This window comes from Perognathus longimembris, chromosome 8 (genome assembly GCF_023159225.1).
Source record: "Perognathus longimembris pacificus isolate PPM17 chromosome 8, ASM2315922v1, whole genome shotgun sequence".
NCBI classification, from domain to species: Eukaryota; Metazoa; Chordata; class Mammalia; order Rodentia; family Heteromyidae; genus Perognathus; species Perognathus longimembris.
Genome location: NC_063168.1, coordinates 497,893 through 514,246, shown reverse-complemented (window position 1 = coordinate 514,246; position 16,354 = coordinate 497,893). Strand labels below are relative to the sequence as shown.

The 16,354-nt window shown below is 46.2% G+C and overlaps 2 protein-coding genes across 4 annotated transcripts; one reads left to right on the top strand and one right to left on the bottom strand.

The window, feature by feature from the left end:
- Window positions 1–1,362: 1,362 nt before the first annotated feature.
- Window positions 1,363–5,653, bottom strand: LOC125356034 (cytochrome c oxidase assembly factor 5). The gene is made up of 3 exons (XM_048352271.1): window positions 5,511–5,653; window positions 3,705–3,788; window positions 1,363–1,801 (listed from the first exon to the last, which is right to left on the bottom strand). Exons 1-3 carry the CDS (start codon window positions 5,607–5,609, stop codon window positions 1,760–1,762), a joined length of 225 nt encoding a protein of 74 aa, XP_048208228.1. The 5' UTR covers window positions 5,610–5,653; the 3' UTR covers window positions 1,363–1,759.
- A 94-nt stretch (window positions 5,654–5,747) lies between these two features.
- Unc50 (unc-50 inner nuclear membrane RNA binding protein) lies at window positions 5,748–16,287 on the top strand. 3 transcript variants are annotated; one of them, XM_048352268.1, is made up of 6 exons: window positions 5,748–5,829; window positions 8,445–8,728; window positions 10,592–10,712; window positions 13,763–13,902; window positions 13,979–14,080; window positions 15,984–16,287. In XM_048352268.1, exons 2-6 carry the CDS (start codon window positions 8,449–8,451, stop codon window positions 16,118–16,120), a joined length of 780 nt encoding a protein of 259 aa, XP_048208225.1. In that variant the 5' UTR covers window positions 5,748–5,829; window positions 8,445–8,448; the 3' UTR covers window positions 16,121–16,287. The 3 variants fall into 3 exon arrangements, with proteins under 3 accessions (XP_048208225.1, XP_048208227.1, XP_048208224.1); XM_048352270.1 differs by lacking the exon at window positions 5,748–5,829 and adding an exon at window positions 7,900–8,040; XM_048352267.1 differs by lacking the exon at window positions 5,748–5,829 and having other exon boundaries at window positions 8,327–8,728.
- Window positions 16,288–16,354: the final 67 nt, after the last annotated feature.

Here is a 16,354-nt window from a genome sequence, read left to right as displayed (position 1 = left end):
CTACCATACAACCCTGTAATTCCACTGTTAGGTGTAGACGCAGATAAGTAAAAAATGCAATGTAAAGCTCGTTCAAAATACTTACAGCATTAGTCATAATAGGCCCAAGGTGAAACAACTCGAGTTCTGTAACTAGAATGCTCCCTGTCACAGGCAGAGGCTCTATGTGGTCAGACCGCGGCAGGGAGTGAGACCTTAAAGGAAGGAGCCAGTCACAAGAGGCTACATATTACCTCACTTGGTTTATCTAAGATGTCAAGAGGCCAACCCAGAAATAAAAGGGAGAATGAGGAAAGACTGCTAATAGACATGAGCTCGTGGAGTGTATTTTAGAATTAGGGTGATGACACTGTGGATAACTAAACATAAATGAGTCACATAGTTTTAATGTTGAATTTTGTGGCATGTGAATTTCTCCAACTAAAGCTCTCAATAAACATTATTAAACAAAAGCAATGAGATCTTATAAAAATTTTAGACAGTTTCTTGTCAAAATTACTTTTAATGAAATTTGTAGCACTTGGGAGTTGGGTACTGTAAATGGTAGAGTACTTGCCTAGCAGGCACAAGGCTGAGCCCCGTCCCAGCAAAACACACACACACACACACACACACACACACACACACACACACAAAGTCGTAGCACTTAAATATGTATACAATATTGAAAAAAGTCAAGCAGTACATACAGAAGACTCACTGATACTGAGGAATCCTCATGACTTTAGATGAACTTCCACCACAGTAAGTGAGCTAACTACATAGTATCTTGACTGTTTTACCTCCAGTAAATTGTGCAAGTAAAGAGAAGCTGAGTTCTTTCACAATTCTTAAATTTCAAATATCAAGCTAGAAGTTTGGATTCTTACCTGGCTGTGTGATCAGAACAAAATTACTGTAACTCTACACATTCTCAACCCCTTCACGTCTTTCACACTTGCTGCCATGTCATAGCAAATGTTTCAACGTTCTCCAAATCCCTTTCTTCACGGGATGAGACCAGTGCTCACTCAATGTGATTTCTGATGGGAGACAGTACTCTGAACTAGGCCTTCTAAAGGTCACAAGCCTGGTGACCCAGGGGAGACTACTAGTAGCAATTCTGATCTGTGGACTCTGGAAAGGGAAGTTCCCCTATGAGTCACAGTTCTGAAGGATGTGGACTTACGCTTGGTAGTAGCTCACTGAAGAGGGGCAGCCTAGAAATGAAACCAGGACACAGAAGAGTCAAGAAGTAGAAGTGAGAGGCCCTGGCTCAGCATCCTGCTATGCCTTTAGAACTTTAAAGTTTGCTACCTCAATAGTGCACGGGCAGCTCTTCTTCCCCATGTAACCAAACACAATGATTTAAATAAAGCCAACTAAATAAAAGAAAAACTTTTATCCCAAACTTCTCCCAAAAGACCATGTAGATAAAGCTCTGAGATACTGACGGTGTCAATCACATCAGGGGCCTTCTAGATTTCAATTAATTTGAAGAATTAGGTTTGAAAATAACCATCTTTCCATTCTTTGGGACAACTCATTATTTCTAGTCCATAACTGTTCAATTAAATTTATCTTCTAAAACTAACTTCAACCATGAGAAGCATTTACTTGAAACATTCAAAAACAAGAGCTCATCCATTTTTTCCACTGTTTGGAAAGACTGGTCCCACCAAGCGATGTAGCACAGGTCTTGTTTCCTATTTTGGCTCTTCTGTGTTAATGACCAAAAAAAACCTTTGCTTCATTTCTTCTTGCTTTTAGCATGATGGTATCAATATCCTTTTCTTCCTCTGAATCTTGATCTGGCATCCAACTGAAAATAAATGTACAATTACAAAAGTAAATATAAAAGTAAACTTGGTGTACCACTCTGATAAAGACTGCTAGTCACTACATGAGAAAAGCACACTATTTTCCATCAAATTAAGAAGGCATCTGGGCACAGTAGCACACACCTGAAATCTAGCACTGGGGAAAACGCACAAGTATTTTGAGTTTGAGACCAGTATTGCCTACGGTGAGATCCCGTCTTAAAACAGAAAAAAAAAAAAAAAAAAAAAAAAAAGGCAAGCAATTGTCAGAACTACTAGGGAAAAATACAATAATGAAGATTCATTAAAAACATAAGCTTCACTTAGGTCAGTAGAAGATTGCAAGCAGAGTTCAAATTACACCTCTTTTCCAAGTTTACTTAGGCTAATACACAAATGTATTTTAGAGCTATTTAAATAAAAAACTGAGAAAGGGGGAGAGAGCCCTGAAAAATATTAAATGAAGACAACCATCTTGGGATCTGAAGTCTTCACTGTGCATGTCCTCCTGTGCTGGCAGCATTGGGCTTGGGCCTCTCCTCGGGGCTGTTTCTGAAAGGCGGCAGGCAGAGTGGAAGGCTCTAGAGTCCGTGTAAGGCAGACCTGTCTACACAGTCAGCACTGCTATCCACAGATCCCACAGAAAGGAATTATTCTGGCTCTATCAAAGTCAGGGCAACCAGTGTGGAATGGACCTTAGTGGTCTGAACACAAGAGCTGTAGTTTCAGAAATCAATGCAAGTCTTTAAACGTAAGAATGATGAGGCTAGGATGCAGTCCACATGAAAGGAACAGCATATTCGAATCCCCATGTGCTCTGAACAGGCAGAAGTACCTACAAGATTTAAATTTGTTTCTGGATTTCACCACGCCTGTAAATTGCAAACATTGAGTGTCAGCATCACTCCATTCATAAATCAGTCTAGTACGAGGTGTGTGAAAATCTGGCCCTATGCCACACAGTTCCCCAGACTGTTCTTCTGGTATCAGAGTGCAAAAGCAGACTTTGGGCCAAGTGCTTTCTTGTCTTTTATAGGCTGATCACATTTCTTGACTGTATTTTTTTTTCTTCAAGAAAAGGCTCTCAGTTTCCATTCCAAAGATCAGTGCACATCTTTCAAATCAAAGAATGGTAGCACAGAGCTCTAGAGATTAGTGATATCTTCCATAATCCATCAAATTCAAAATTAAAACCAAGATACTGACATTTCTTCCTGGTTACGTAAAGCCGAAGGAAGAGAACGTTTCATGCCTCATGCCATGACCTTGTAAGTGTAAATGATAGATGGCCTAAATTGACAGTGACCACCATCTGCTTCTATACATTATATGTTGTACTACATATAACATGATATCATACGAGTAATACATTATATGTGATATATGTCATATATGTGGTACAGATGGTTTTCTTACCCTTTTAGAAACTCAAGAAGGTTGGCCACTGTGGTTATTAGCAAGGTGAGAGATTACAGATTAAGGGCTTTTATGAATGCTGCCTCACATTTAACTCACTGCAGTAAGAAACAACCTCCACATCATTTTTTCCCCCAAACACTATCACCACAACTCACTTAATGACTTAAGTTGCTTGCTCACATATAATTCCATGTAGCTTTTTTTTCTTTTGTGGGTCATAGGGCTTGATCTCTGGGCCTGGGTGCTGTTCCTGAGCTGTTCAGCTCAAGGTTGGCACTCTACCAACTGAGCCACAGTGCCATTTCCAGTTTCCTGGTGGTTAACTGGAGATAAGAGTTTTACAGTCTTCCCTGCTGGGGCTGGCTTTGAACTGTGATCCTCAGATCTCAGCCTCCTGAGAAGCTAGGATTACAGGCGTGAACCACTGGCATCCTGCCCATGTAGCTAATTTTTAAAATTAACTTTTAAAACTCTTTAATCACTTACCATTGACCTTTTACACTCAAAAAATGAATACTGTAAAGCTCTGCAGTAGCCTTCCTTCAGACACTGCCGAGGGGATTTTCCATCCTACAACACAGAGCATAAACATCAGGGAACCTCTCTGCACAGAGTACAAACTGTCCTGAAAATAGGTGGTTGTTGTTATTTTGTTTTTCAAAATATTAAAAGAGGAAAAGAACAATTTTGTAAGAAATCTTAATTCATTTTGACTGCTGGTACTTAAAAGAAAAAAAGGACAGAATGAAAAAAAATTGACCTTAGGCATTGTAAGGGAGCTTTGAACTTGGGAAAACACTCGTTTCCACATGAAATTTTTCATTATGCTTATATTAAAATTTTTCCTTTTGGGTGAGAACTGAACCGGACACCCTAGAATCACATTTTTAATGCTGGTATTAAACCTATTATTTCCTAGATGCCAATGAAGTAGGCTAGAGAATTACTCTCAGGAAAAGGTATGTCAAATTGTCAGGTTGAAATTCAGGGTCAAGGTTTTCCCCTAAGCAAACTGTGACTCACGGGTCCTACCAGCCCAACCCCGCCCCACGCCCTTATTCTGTCCAACATAGCCACTTCTTTCAGTTTGGAAAACCTGAAAGGGCACCATGTCTGCAGTATTTGTTACTGGGAATGTTGCCACTTCCCAGTCCGTATGCGTGGGGCCTAGACTTCCGTGGTCATCTACATCAGTGATTTTCAGAGTATCATAGTAGCAAGCTTCCTTGCGCTAAGTTCTTCCCCAGCCCTGCCGCACTGTTGATGGGGGTCGTTACCCATGAGAACAATGTGAAGTTAGACAAAAGACTAATCTGTGCAGAGGGCTGTATAACTTACAAGCTGATGCCACTACCATTTTCACATGCTTACTTCCAGGTGAAAAGATTCATCTCGACACACCAAAGTCAAGAGAAAAAGACGGACGCTTACCTCTTAATCCCCCCGCCCCCCACCCCCCGACAGGCGGCTGGTGGTTCCTAAGACCCCGCTTTCTATCAAGCACGTGGCCGGGCCACCCTCGCCGCGGGACACGGTCAGGTGACGAAGTTCTAGTCCAGGTCACGTGTAGGTAACAGATGCAAGGCTTCTGGATCCCCCCTTAAAGAGGGGGGCCCTTCCCCTCCGCGGTGCGGCCGGCGGTTAGGAGCCTGGAGGAGAGGCGCGACACCTGGATCAACGAAGCCACGCTGACGACCTCACCCCCCCCTGGAGGCCTGGAGGCCGCTACTGCGGCCCGGCCACAGGCCACAGGCCTCCGCACGGAGCCCGAGCTCGCGGTCAGCCAGCTGGGACTCCAGGCCGGCGCCGCCAGACCGGGCTTCATCTGGAAGTCTGTCCCGTAAGGCGCTGAGGGTGTCCGGGGAGCCGACCGGGGACTCCAGACGGAACCCTAATTACGACGTGACTTATTCGGGAGCACACCCTAAAACCACCGCTTGTCAATAGCCAATGAGAACGGGCCGTCCGGGACGACTCCGAGGCCTGGAGCCCAGCAGCAGCCCCGGGGGCGTCAGGGGGCGGGGGGGGGGCCACGCACGGGACGGAACCGCTCCAGCGGGCTCACGCTCGGCCGGGCAGCAGAAGGCAGAGCGCGGCGTCCGGGGGTCCGCAGAGGCCATGCGGGTGCCCGGCTCCCGGCTCGGGGGAGACCCGGCCGCCCGGCTCTCGAGGCGGAATCGAGGGAGTCCCCGGGGCGCTCGCCTTCCCGGGGCGCCCCCCTCCCCGCGGCCGCCCGCCCAGGCCCGCGTCCCCCACGCCACGGGCGGCCCCGCCCCGCGCGCGCGGCGCTACCTGGAGCACGCAGTCCGACCGCAGCAGGCAGGCGCCCAGGTCCTCCCGCACGCCCGCGCACGCGCCGCCCTCGGGCTTGTCCTCGTAATAGCGCGGCATGGCGCCCCCGGCCGCTCCGGCCGCTCGGGCCGCTCCGGCGCCGGCCACGCCCACCGAGCGGCGGGGCCGGAAGCCGTCGGGGGCCAGGCCGGAAGCGCGGCGCGTCCGCGGGCTCGGCGCAGGCGCGGCGTGCGGGCGGCGCCGGCGAGCGCGGCGGAAGGGACGTCGCCCCGCCGCGGCTGCGCTGGGCTGTGGCGGCGTCGCGGGCCGTCGGGAGCAGGTAAGGCCCGGAGCTCCGCGCGCGGTCGCCGCGGCTGGCTCCCCGCCCGCTCGGGGCCCGGGCGCCGCGGAGGCCCGGCGGGGACCGGGCGGCCGCGGGGCCTGTCGGGCCCGGCACCGCGGGGGCGCCCAGCGGTCTTGCGTAAGTGTGTCCTGGGTGGGGTGTGGCGCGGCGCGCGTACGCTCACGCACAGACGTGCGTGCACACGCCGCACGCCTGCCCACACCCCTACACACAGGCTCATGCACATACATGCTTCCACAATTCACATGCGTACACACGTACAGGTACATCCACACCTGCACACGCATACTCACCTACACACATGCTTACACAATACACATGCGTACACACGTACAGGTACGTCCACACCTGCGCACGCATACTCACCTACACACATGCTTACACAATACACATGCGTACACACGTACAGGTACGTCCACACCTGCGCACGCATACTCACCTACACACATGCTTACACAATTCACATGCGTACACACGTACAGGTACGTCCACACCTGCGCACGCATACTCACCTACACACATGCTTACACAATACACATGCGTACACACGTACAGGTACGTCCACACCTGCGCACGCATACTCACCTACACACATGCTTACACAATACACATGCGTACACACGTACAGGTACGTCCACACCTGCGCACGCATACTCACCTACACACATGCTTACACAATACACATGCGTACACACGTACAGGTACGTCCACACCTGCACACGCATACTCACCTACACACATGCTTACACAATACACATGCGTACACACGTACAGGTACGTCCACACCTGCGCACGCATACTCACCTACACACATGCTTACACAATTCACATGCGTACACACGTACAGGTACGTCCACACCTGCACACGCATACTCACCTACACACATGCTTACACAATACACATGCGTACACACGTACAGGTACGTCCACACCTGCACACGCATACTCACCTACACACATGCTTACACAATACACATGCGTACACACGTACAGGTACGTCCACACCTGCGCACGCATACTCACCTACACACATGCTTACACAATACACATGCGTACACACGTACAGGTACGTCCACACCTGCACACGCATACTCACCTACACACATGCTTACACAATACACATGCGTACACACGTACAGGTACGTCCACACCTGCGCACGCATACTCACCTACACACATGCTTACACAATTCACATGCGTACACACGTACAGGTACGTCCACACCTGCACACGCATACTCACCTACACACATGCTTACACCCATACATGCTTACGCCCATACATGCTTACACAATACACATGCAGACACATACACCTGCACACACCTCCACACGCATAGTCACACACCTCCACATATGCATGCACACATACATGCTTACACACATATACATCCACACCTCCACACGCATACTCACACTGCATACACATACATGGTTACATACATGCTTACACAATACACATGCATACACATGTACAGGTACATCCACACCTGCACACGCATACTCACACCTACACATGCATACACCCATACATGCTTACACAATACACATGCAGACACATACACCTGCACATACCTCCACACACAGTCACCTCCACATATGCATGCACACATACATGCTTACACATACGTCCATGCCTCCACACAATACACACCTACACATATGCATACACATACATGCTTACACACATACATGCTTACACATGTACACGTATGTCCACACCACACACATATTCACACCTACACGTGCATACACACACCTACACGTGCATGCATACATACATGCTTACACACATACCTGCACACACCTCCACACACACCCACGTATGCATACACACCTACATATGCGCACACACACGCCAAAGCCTGTTGGTTGCTTCTTCTGAGCCAACACGCCCTGCGCCTGTGTTTTATTCATTAAGCCTGGCAGCGCCTCCACGGCCGCCGATGGGGCGCTGCCGGGCGGCTTGACCGGGTTCCTACTGGGTCATTCCTTCCTCACTGTTCTAGAAGTAAAACGGGGGGTTGGTTGGAGTTTTGTTCTTGTGTTACATTTTTAAAAACTGACTCTTCTCTCTCAGACTCTTGAGTCCCCGACCCCCAGCTACATTCCATCTCCATGAACAGAATCCCCATGAACGGCGCGATCACGGTCTGATCAGATTGCTGGCCATCGTCGATGGACTTGTGTGAATAAACAGTTTTATCATTTCAGTCATTTAGCTTTCCAATCAGCCTAAAGTTGTGTCTGAAGGCGTGGCTGCTGACCACACGGAGTTTGGGCCAGTCTTTGTTGTCTTGGCCTACGGATACCCTTTCCACCGGAGCGCCTGAGGGTTGAGTGAGGCCTGGATGAATGTTAGTAGACGTCTCTGAAGGGCGTGGCACTGCCCTTGGGCCCAGTGCAATCCAGGCTCTCCATCCCCTAGACCAGCCTCACAACCCACCTCTTTGCTTTTGGCCCCCTGGCTCTTCTGAAGGGTGGAGGAGAACGAGTAAAACAACTTTCCAGCTAAGCAACTTGGAAGAGGCAGGCTAGTTGCCAGATGTTTCTTCAGATTACATGCAAAAAATGTCCTCTTCTTCCTTGTAGGAAGATGTTACCCAGCACTTCAGTGAATTCCTCAGTGCAGGGGAACGGAGTCTTGAGTTCCAGGGATGCAGCAAGACACACTGCTGGAGCCAAACGCTACAAATACCTCAGAAGGCTTTTCCGTTTCCGGCAGATGGACTTTGAGTTTGCTGCCTGGCAGATGCTTTACCTGTTCACCTCCCCACAGAGGGTTTACAGGAACTTCCACTACCGGAAACAGACCAAGGACCAGTGGGCCAGGGACGACCCTGCTTTCTTGGTCCTGTTAAGTGTCTGGCTGTGTGGTAAGTGCTTGTTCATTTATTTGCTACAGGGCTGAACAAAGTGTGTGTTTCAGATTAGGCTTGTCCTCTGGGTTATCTTCCATTAAATTGTCTTGTGAGCTAGAATTTGGGGATATTTGAAGCTGTGTTTCTATTTTTGTTGTTGGTTTTTTAAAATTTTTTCTAAAGAATCTCACAGAAAAGTCAATTGTCTTCTTGGTTCTACATGTCCCAAGCAAAGTATGGCACTATCTCAAGCCTTTACAAAGCAGGGGAAGGAATGCAGTCTGTTTCTTGTTCTGTTTTGTTTACTATTCTGGGATGGAACTCCACCGCCCTCTGGTCTCAGAATAGACACATGAGAGGTATATGAGATTTCATCAAGGTATGTTACTAATGTCCTGCCTGTACCAAACTGTGTCCGGCCATTACTGTCTCCATAGCTAGGCAGTCATACTGGGAGCGTGGTCTCATTTGTTATCCTAACCCCAGGGATGATGTTTTTCTCTTCTCCTTGTTGCTAAGGGGAGATTTTTTTTTTAACAACTGGTTACTAGGGTGATGAGGTCATACAAGGAAATTAGAAAGCACCCAAACTGTTAGTGAAAGGCCCCTACTGGGGGGAGACTGCCCTTTTTGGAGGCAAAGATACACATTCTCTTGTCATGACTGGCTGGGAACAGGATGGCTGACAATCACAGTTAGAGGACATTAATAAAGTCATAGTCCTATTGTTTAACTCATTGATGAGAATTCATGCCCTTGACAGGGCTAGACTAGCTGATTACAAACAAAACAGATGATAGTTACAACTGAAGTCAAGAAGCAACTAATTCCCAAAAATGCCCCAATCCCAGGAAATATTAGTACAGATTAGTGACTGGTCACAAGTTGGAGAAATTTTAGTTTGACAGAAAAGATTGCTTTTTCTCACACTACAGCTGCTCAGTGGCACTTTGCCACGGAGTTAAATTCCCATCCCTCAGTGAGAGTTCTAAAAGTACTGATTTCAACCTGAAAAGCTACTTTCAGGTTGTCCAATAGTATACTGAAAGACGACTTCCAGTCACTGTAGGACACTGAAGTGTCTAGGGTTTTTCATCTTTTACTGGACTTAAAATATGCGAATGGCGGGGCTGGGGATATGGCTTAGTGGTAGAGTGCTTGCCTTGTATACATGAAGCTTTGGGTTCTATTCCCCAGCACCACATATGTAGAAAATGGCCAGAAGTGGCGCTGTGGCTCAAGTGGTAGAGTGCTAGCCTTGAGCAAAAAGAAAAAAGAGGCCAGGGACAGTGCTTACACCCTGAGTTCAAGCCCCAGGACTGACAAAAACAAACAAAACGTAAACCCATGCCGAACAAGTAGAGAGACTGAATAGTCACCAAGATCTGCCCACAACACAAAGTCTGGGCTTAGATGGCTCCAGAGGGGAATTTTTCCAAACGTCTAAAGAGGAATTGATGATATGTCTCAAAAATCTCTTCCAGAAAACAGAACTCTCCTTTTGGAGGCACAGATACAGATGAACTGAAACCATGATAGTATTTTAAAATATATATATATACACACATATATATGTATACACACACACACACACACAAACACACAAATGGCTTCTCTGTATGGGAGCTGCTCTGAATGCTTGGGTGGTGGTGGTGGTGAATTACCCTGACAAGGTGACTTTTGGTAAACGTACTTACCCAACTATGCCTTCCAAAGTGGTGTCCATTGGTTATACCTGACATGTCTTGGGCTTTTGTTTTTTTTTTCAACCTCTACCATGGGCCTCTGGAGACCAGGAAATGTGTCCTGTACTCCTGCAACCTATCAGAGTCCCTCAGTGACTCTTGTTACAAATCTTGTTGTAAATTTTTCTTTCAGTGTCCACTATAGGATTTGGCTTCGTGTTGGACATGGGATTTTTTGAGACAATAAAGCTTCTTCTGTGGGTGGTATTCATAGATTGTGTGGGCGTTGGCCTTCTGATATCAACTGTAATGTGGTAAGTACCGTAACTTGGTTTTCAGATGTTGTAGTGCCTCCATTTTTTTTTTGCTTTAAAAGTACAGTAGCTGATTGAAACCAAAGTGGATTAGCTGAAGTCGTTATAGTTGGCTGCCAGGGTTATTGTAACTGTAGTCCTGTGTCAGAACCTATATCAGAAAATAATTTTTACAGGATTCTCTATATTGCCACGGTGCAGTAAATCATAGAAATGATTTTGGCTTATCAACAAACATCCCTAATTTATAGAAAATCACCTTTATCAATTCTGATTAAGTTGTCTATGAGGAAGCATTTCTAGGTGTGTGTATGTTTCATACAGTTTAGAGTATTTGTTATCTCAGGAAGCTCTACTTTGAATTTTTTATTTAGTCAAGCACACTTTAAAAACGGACTCTTATTACTCTACATACGGTGTCTTCCTTCTGAAAATAAAACATGAGCACTCACACATCTCTGTAGGGCTCTCACTCCCATTGTGCCTGGGATTGACCTAGCAACAGCCGCTGCAGGGTTCTGGGTACAGTCTAGCGTTTGGCTTTCTACTTCTCTCATAGACCAGTGCCTCAGTCCACGGCCTGCTGGAGGAGCAGTGGCCGAGGCAGGGAAGTGTCATTGCATCTCAGGAAACTCAGTGGAACACTGCAGTCCCAGAGAGGCCTGCGTTCCTGTGGTCACTGTGTGACTCTTCGTGTCTTTTGTGAAAGGGAAGCTTTTGAGATCATTGTGGTATGATTAGCAGTCAAGGGCTTCAGTGTATGATGGCTTTTAACCAAAACCCAAGACTTTAACTAAACTCTGATGATATCAACCTTTTTTCCTTTGTAACAGCTGACTAATAAAGCACAGGTTTACTTTGTACTGAGTAGTTAACAAATGCTGTGCACCTTTAATCTAAAATTCTAAAATTAGCACAGCTAACTAATGTAACTCTTCACATTCATTATCAAGCTACCCTTGGAAAAAAATCAGTAAATAATGGCTTTAAGAAGAATAACTTGTAACAAGTCATAAATGTTGCAATGGAACAAGAGAGACAGAAAAGAAGTCATTGTAGAGTTTAGCACAGTTTGTGTCCGTTTGAGTTAAACAGATACTAAATTTTTGGAAACTCAAGTGTGAACCATGTGAGAAACTAGAAATGGAAGTGATTACATGTAATTGTGAACATCCCAGAAGTGTCGCAGGAACTAGCATGAGGTGTTTGGGTGAAATGTAGAATCGCATCTCTCAGTCTGAATGGATGGCTTGGAGGGTGGACGAGGTAGCTGGCCGGGTGACTTTGAAGGAAATGTCAAATTCATACTTTAGGAAAAAAATCTTTTCCATGGCCGTGAAGGAGCCTCATGCCTTCACAGGGCCTCCTGTCACAAGAGCAGAGGGCCTCCAGAGCTAGGCGGTGCTAGCAGGGAAGGATGGTTTCCAGAACTTGCTGTGACTCGGTGGAGTAAGGAACCGGGAAGAGGCCTCCTTGGGATGGCCTACATGATTACGGGCCCGGTGTGAACGCAGCCTTCATGTTGGCTGTGCTGACTCCCAGGAGCTGAGTATTTAGTGGTAGAGAGAGGGTTTGAAGCCTGGAGAGCCCTGTCTGTCCTAGGACCTTGCGCACGAGTGCTGTTACTTACATGGAGGTGGGAGAGGGAGTCTAAGGCAACAGCCAGGTGACTGCAGAAAGGACTTCCTGGGGAGTAAGCTACATGTCATTCCATAATTATTACTAATAACGTGTTTGTGGGGTTCTGGGTGACAACTCCATAGATGTGTACAGTGTAAGGATCAAACCAAAGTGACGAGCATTTACATCTCAAAACTGATTTTTTGGTGTTGGCAACATTGATCTTGTTATTTTATTTATTTATTTATTTAGCCAGTCCTGGGCCTTGAACTCAGGGCCTGAGCACTGTCCCTGGCTTCTCTTTGCTCAAGGCTAGCACTCTGCCACTTGAACCACAGCGCCACCTCTGGCCTTTTCCATATATGTGGTGCTGAGATAGGCATGCAATACCAAGCAATGTTGCTTCTCTTTTGTTCTTTTACTTTTGTACATTGGTGTATTATACTTTCATTCATCACTTACCTAGTAGGCAGTTTGTAGAAAGTGACATAAGCGTGAATAACTGTTCTTAGGGCTAGTGTGCCATTGGTCCCTCTTTCCTTTCTGTTTCTATTTTCCTCAGCTTTAATAGGGAGCTAGCTCAGGTCTTTGGCCTTGGATCTACTCGTTGTCTGTTTATGGTTTTGGTGATGTCATTCCAGCCCATAGCGTTAAATATGAACACATTGATGACTTTGTATCTACCATTTGGGTCTCTCCTTTAAACTGTAGACACTATGTGTACTTCTTTGTATGAATAAGCATGTTTAACATAATTGAACTAAGTCCAGACTTGCTCCCTCCTCCCTTTGTTCTGAGGCAAAGCTTTATCACCTTTGACGGGTCTTGTTTGTTCCTCACACTCAGTACTTTAACCCCGCAGCTCCCTGGTGTGTGGCCCCTCACCTGGCTGCTACCTGCCTACACTTCCAGCCTGCTGCTCACTTTCTGTGCACTGCAGCTTTCTGTCTCCACTCCCACTTGGGTCCCAAGTGTCTCTTCTCAGATTGGCCACCAAGAAGCCCTTCAAACATTTCAGATACTTCTTTGCAGCTCCAGATTCTTTTCAACTAAGAGTCAGTCAGAAGCATGGAAGTGGCACCTTACAGTGTGGTTCTGTGGCTCTTTGACGTCACGTCTTAGAAGCACACCGGGTCTGTTTACCCAGCCCTCCTCACTGCCCTTAGCTATTTACCTGGCCATTACTGTAGAACCATCGTATCGTATCTAGTGCATCAGCTTTGCATTTTGTCCTTTACTGCTATAGTTTTGCCCACGGTTCTATCTGACATGTTTGTTTATATTAATATCTATCTTCCCCCACCAGATTGAAAGGGATTTTTGTTTTGTAGCTCTAGAGTTCCATATAAAGTCTGGCATATAGAACGTAGCAAGTATTAATAGAACTAATTTTATTGTGTAATGCAAGAAATTTTAATGTTGCTTCTCAGGTTCATCTCCAACAAGTATTTAGTAAAGCGGCAGAGCAGAGATTACGACGTAGAGTGGGGCTATGCCTTTGATGTGCATCTGAATGCTTTTTATCCACTCCTGGTGATTTTGCACTTTATCCAGTTGTTTTTCATCAACCGTAAGTAGCAGTTTCTCAGATGTGATCAAGTTCTTCATTGTGTGCATCTGACTCAGGGTGTGCCTTTCTCCCACAGATGTCATCCTAACAGATACCTTTATTGGATACCTGGTTGGAAATACTTTATGGTTGGTTGCAGTTGGCTATTACATCTATGTAACCTTCCTAGGATATAGTGGTAAGTCGTTTTAAAGAGAACTTAACAGGGTGGAGAAGCTCTAAAAGTATCACCCCGTGCTGACAGGTTCTGTTCAAGAATTTTACCTGAACCATCTCACATCCTCCTCATTTGAAAAATAAGGAAACTTAATCACAGAGACTAACTTGCCTATGGTAAATCATCATGGTATCTCCAGGTTATTGGCCGAAAGCCAGGACGGTGTTGTTCTTTTCCCCAAGATTCAGGTTGCAAGTTAGTTATTAACAGTAAACTGGGGGGAAGGGAAAGCACGGGCCCACTTTCTATGCACTGAAATACTTTCGCAGGATATTTTTTGCTTTGTTTCTAGGTTTTGTGATGACTGACTGGTTCTGTAGAAAATCACAGCTGATCAGGCCCAACCTTTCCTAGTCTCAGAGCATATTGGCATTTACTTTTTTGTACTGGTGACTGAGTGGCCTGGTCTTACGCGTGCAAGGCAGGTCCTGACACTTGAGCCACTCCTCTGGCCCCTTTTGCTTAAGGGGCTCAAGACAGTCTTCCTCCCATGCCTGGGTTGTGACTCCCCTGCTGGTGCCTCCCCCATAGTTAGGATGACAGCGTAGCACCATGCCCAGCCTTTGGTTGACAGTCTCTTTAGTCCCAGGTTGGCCTTGAACTCTGATCCCCAATTTCAGCCTCAAGGAGCTGGTACTAGAGGTACACATCACCTTGACCAACTGTATTTACTTTTTTGCTCAGGGCTGGTGCCACATGAACCACAGCTCTGCTCCTTGTATTTACTCTTACGTCTTGTCAGCCCATTTTTCTTAGCATGAACGAGAACATTCTTATGTTACTCACTTAAGAAATGCATGCCTGGAATCCCAGCTACTTGGGAAGCAGTGGTAGGATCAGGGTGAAGGCCAGCCTGGGCAAAAGTTAGCAAGACTGCTCAAAAACAAGCCGGGCTATAATCTCAGCTCCTATGGAGACAGTGGCAGGATTGTAGTGCGGGTCATCCCAGGCAAAAGGGATCCTGAAGAATCCTCCTGAAGAAGCATGATGGCTGAGGTAGACTCACTGGTAGAGTTCTTACCTACCAGCCATGTCCAATACCTTCCTCATCCCCAAATAGGAATTAATACCTGGGGATTTAGCTATTTATATACATCAGTACCAGGATAACACAGCCAGAGTACTAGTAGCCCTTTCTTTGTTGTCGGGATGATGGGGCCTTATTGTACATTGAAGTACCTTGGGCCCCTCTAGGCCTCAGTTGCCTGGCACTGCTCAGCTTCCTCCTTGTACTGTAACCTGGTTGTGGTCATTTCTGTATCCGGGGGGGGGGGGGGGGGAGTTTGTAGTGTTGTGTTCACATTTCTAATGACCTCGCGTATTTTGAGAAAGCACTTTGTGTCTTCTGAGGAGTTAGCTCTAGGTTCTCTTAAGGTTCCTTTTGGCCCTTCTGCCTGCAGAAGAGTGCTGTTCGGTCTGCGATTAAGTAAACAACCCATGTTCCGTCACTCAGAATGTGGGGCAGGGGTCCACTTGCTAAGCAATGAGCAAGCAACATGGGTATTTATATTTGAAGCTTTAGTTCTTTCCTAAAGCGTGGAGTATTAGTTGAGAGTGGAGCTTTGATACTTTTCATACTACAGAATTGCAAATGGCTCTTGTGTTTTTCCTCATGTCTGCAGCCAGAGCTGTCAAAGATAGGCAGTCACCATAGTAAGAGCTGTGACATCAGTCCCCCTGTCCTGATTTGCTTTGCACTCAGCCTTGTGCATTCAAACAGTTTGCCCTCAGTCCTGAGAAGGAAGCAACAGAAAAAAGTTAAATTGAGTCAAAAGATGCCTTCGTTTTGGACAATGTTTGAGAATGTTCACTTAGTAGTCATGTTTCCTTGTTTTTAGTCAATTTGGATTTGTTTCTTTTCCAGCACTGCCATTTTTGAAAAACACAGTACTGCTTCTCTACCCGTTTGCACCTCTCATTCTGCTCTACGGGCTGTCACTAGCACTAGGATGGAACTTTACCCACGCTCTGTGTTCTTTCTACAAGTACAGAGTGAAATGAAGATGTGGCAAGCCTACTGTCTGCAGTATTGGGGAATGAGTTTTTGTAAAGCTTGTAAATACCTTTGTAGATATCCTTTTGATGTAAAGGTGATAGGGTAACACCATTGTCAACATTCCTTAAGACTAATTAAATGTACATTTCTATAATAAATATTTTAAAGCATACTATGATGTACTACTTGCACATGTAAGCTATAAAATATTTTTAGACATGGTAGTACCACACACATAC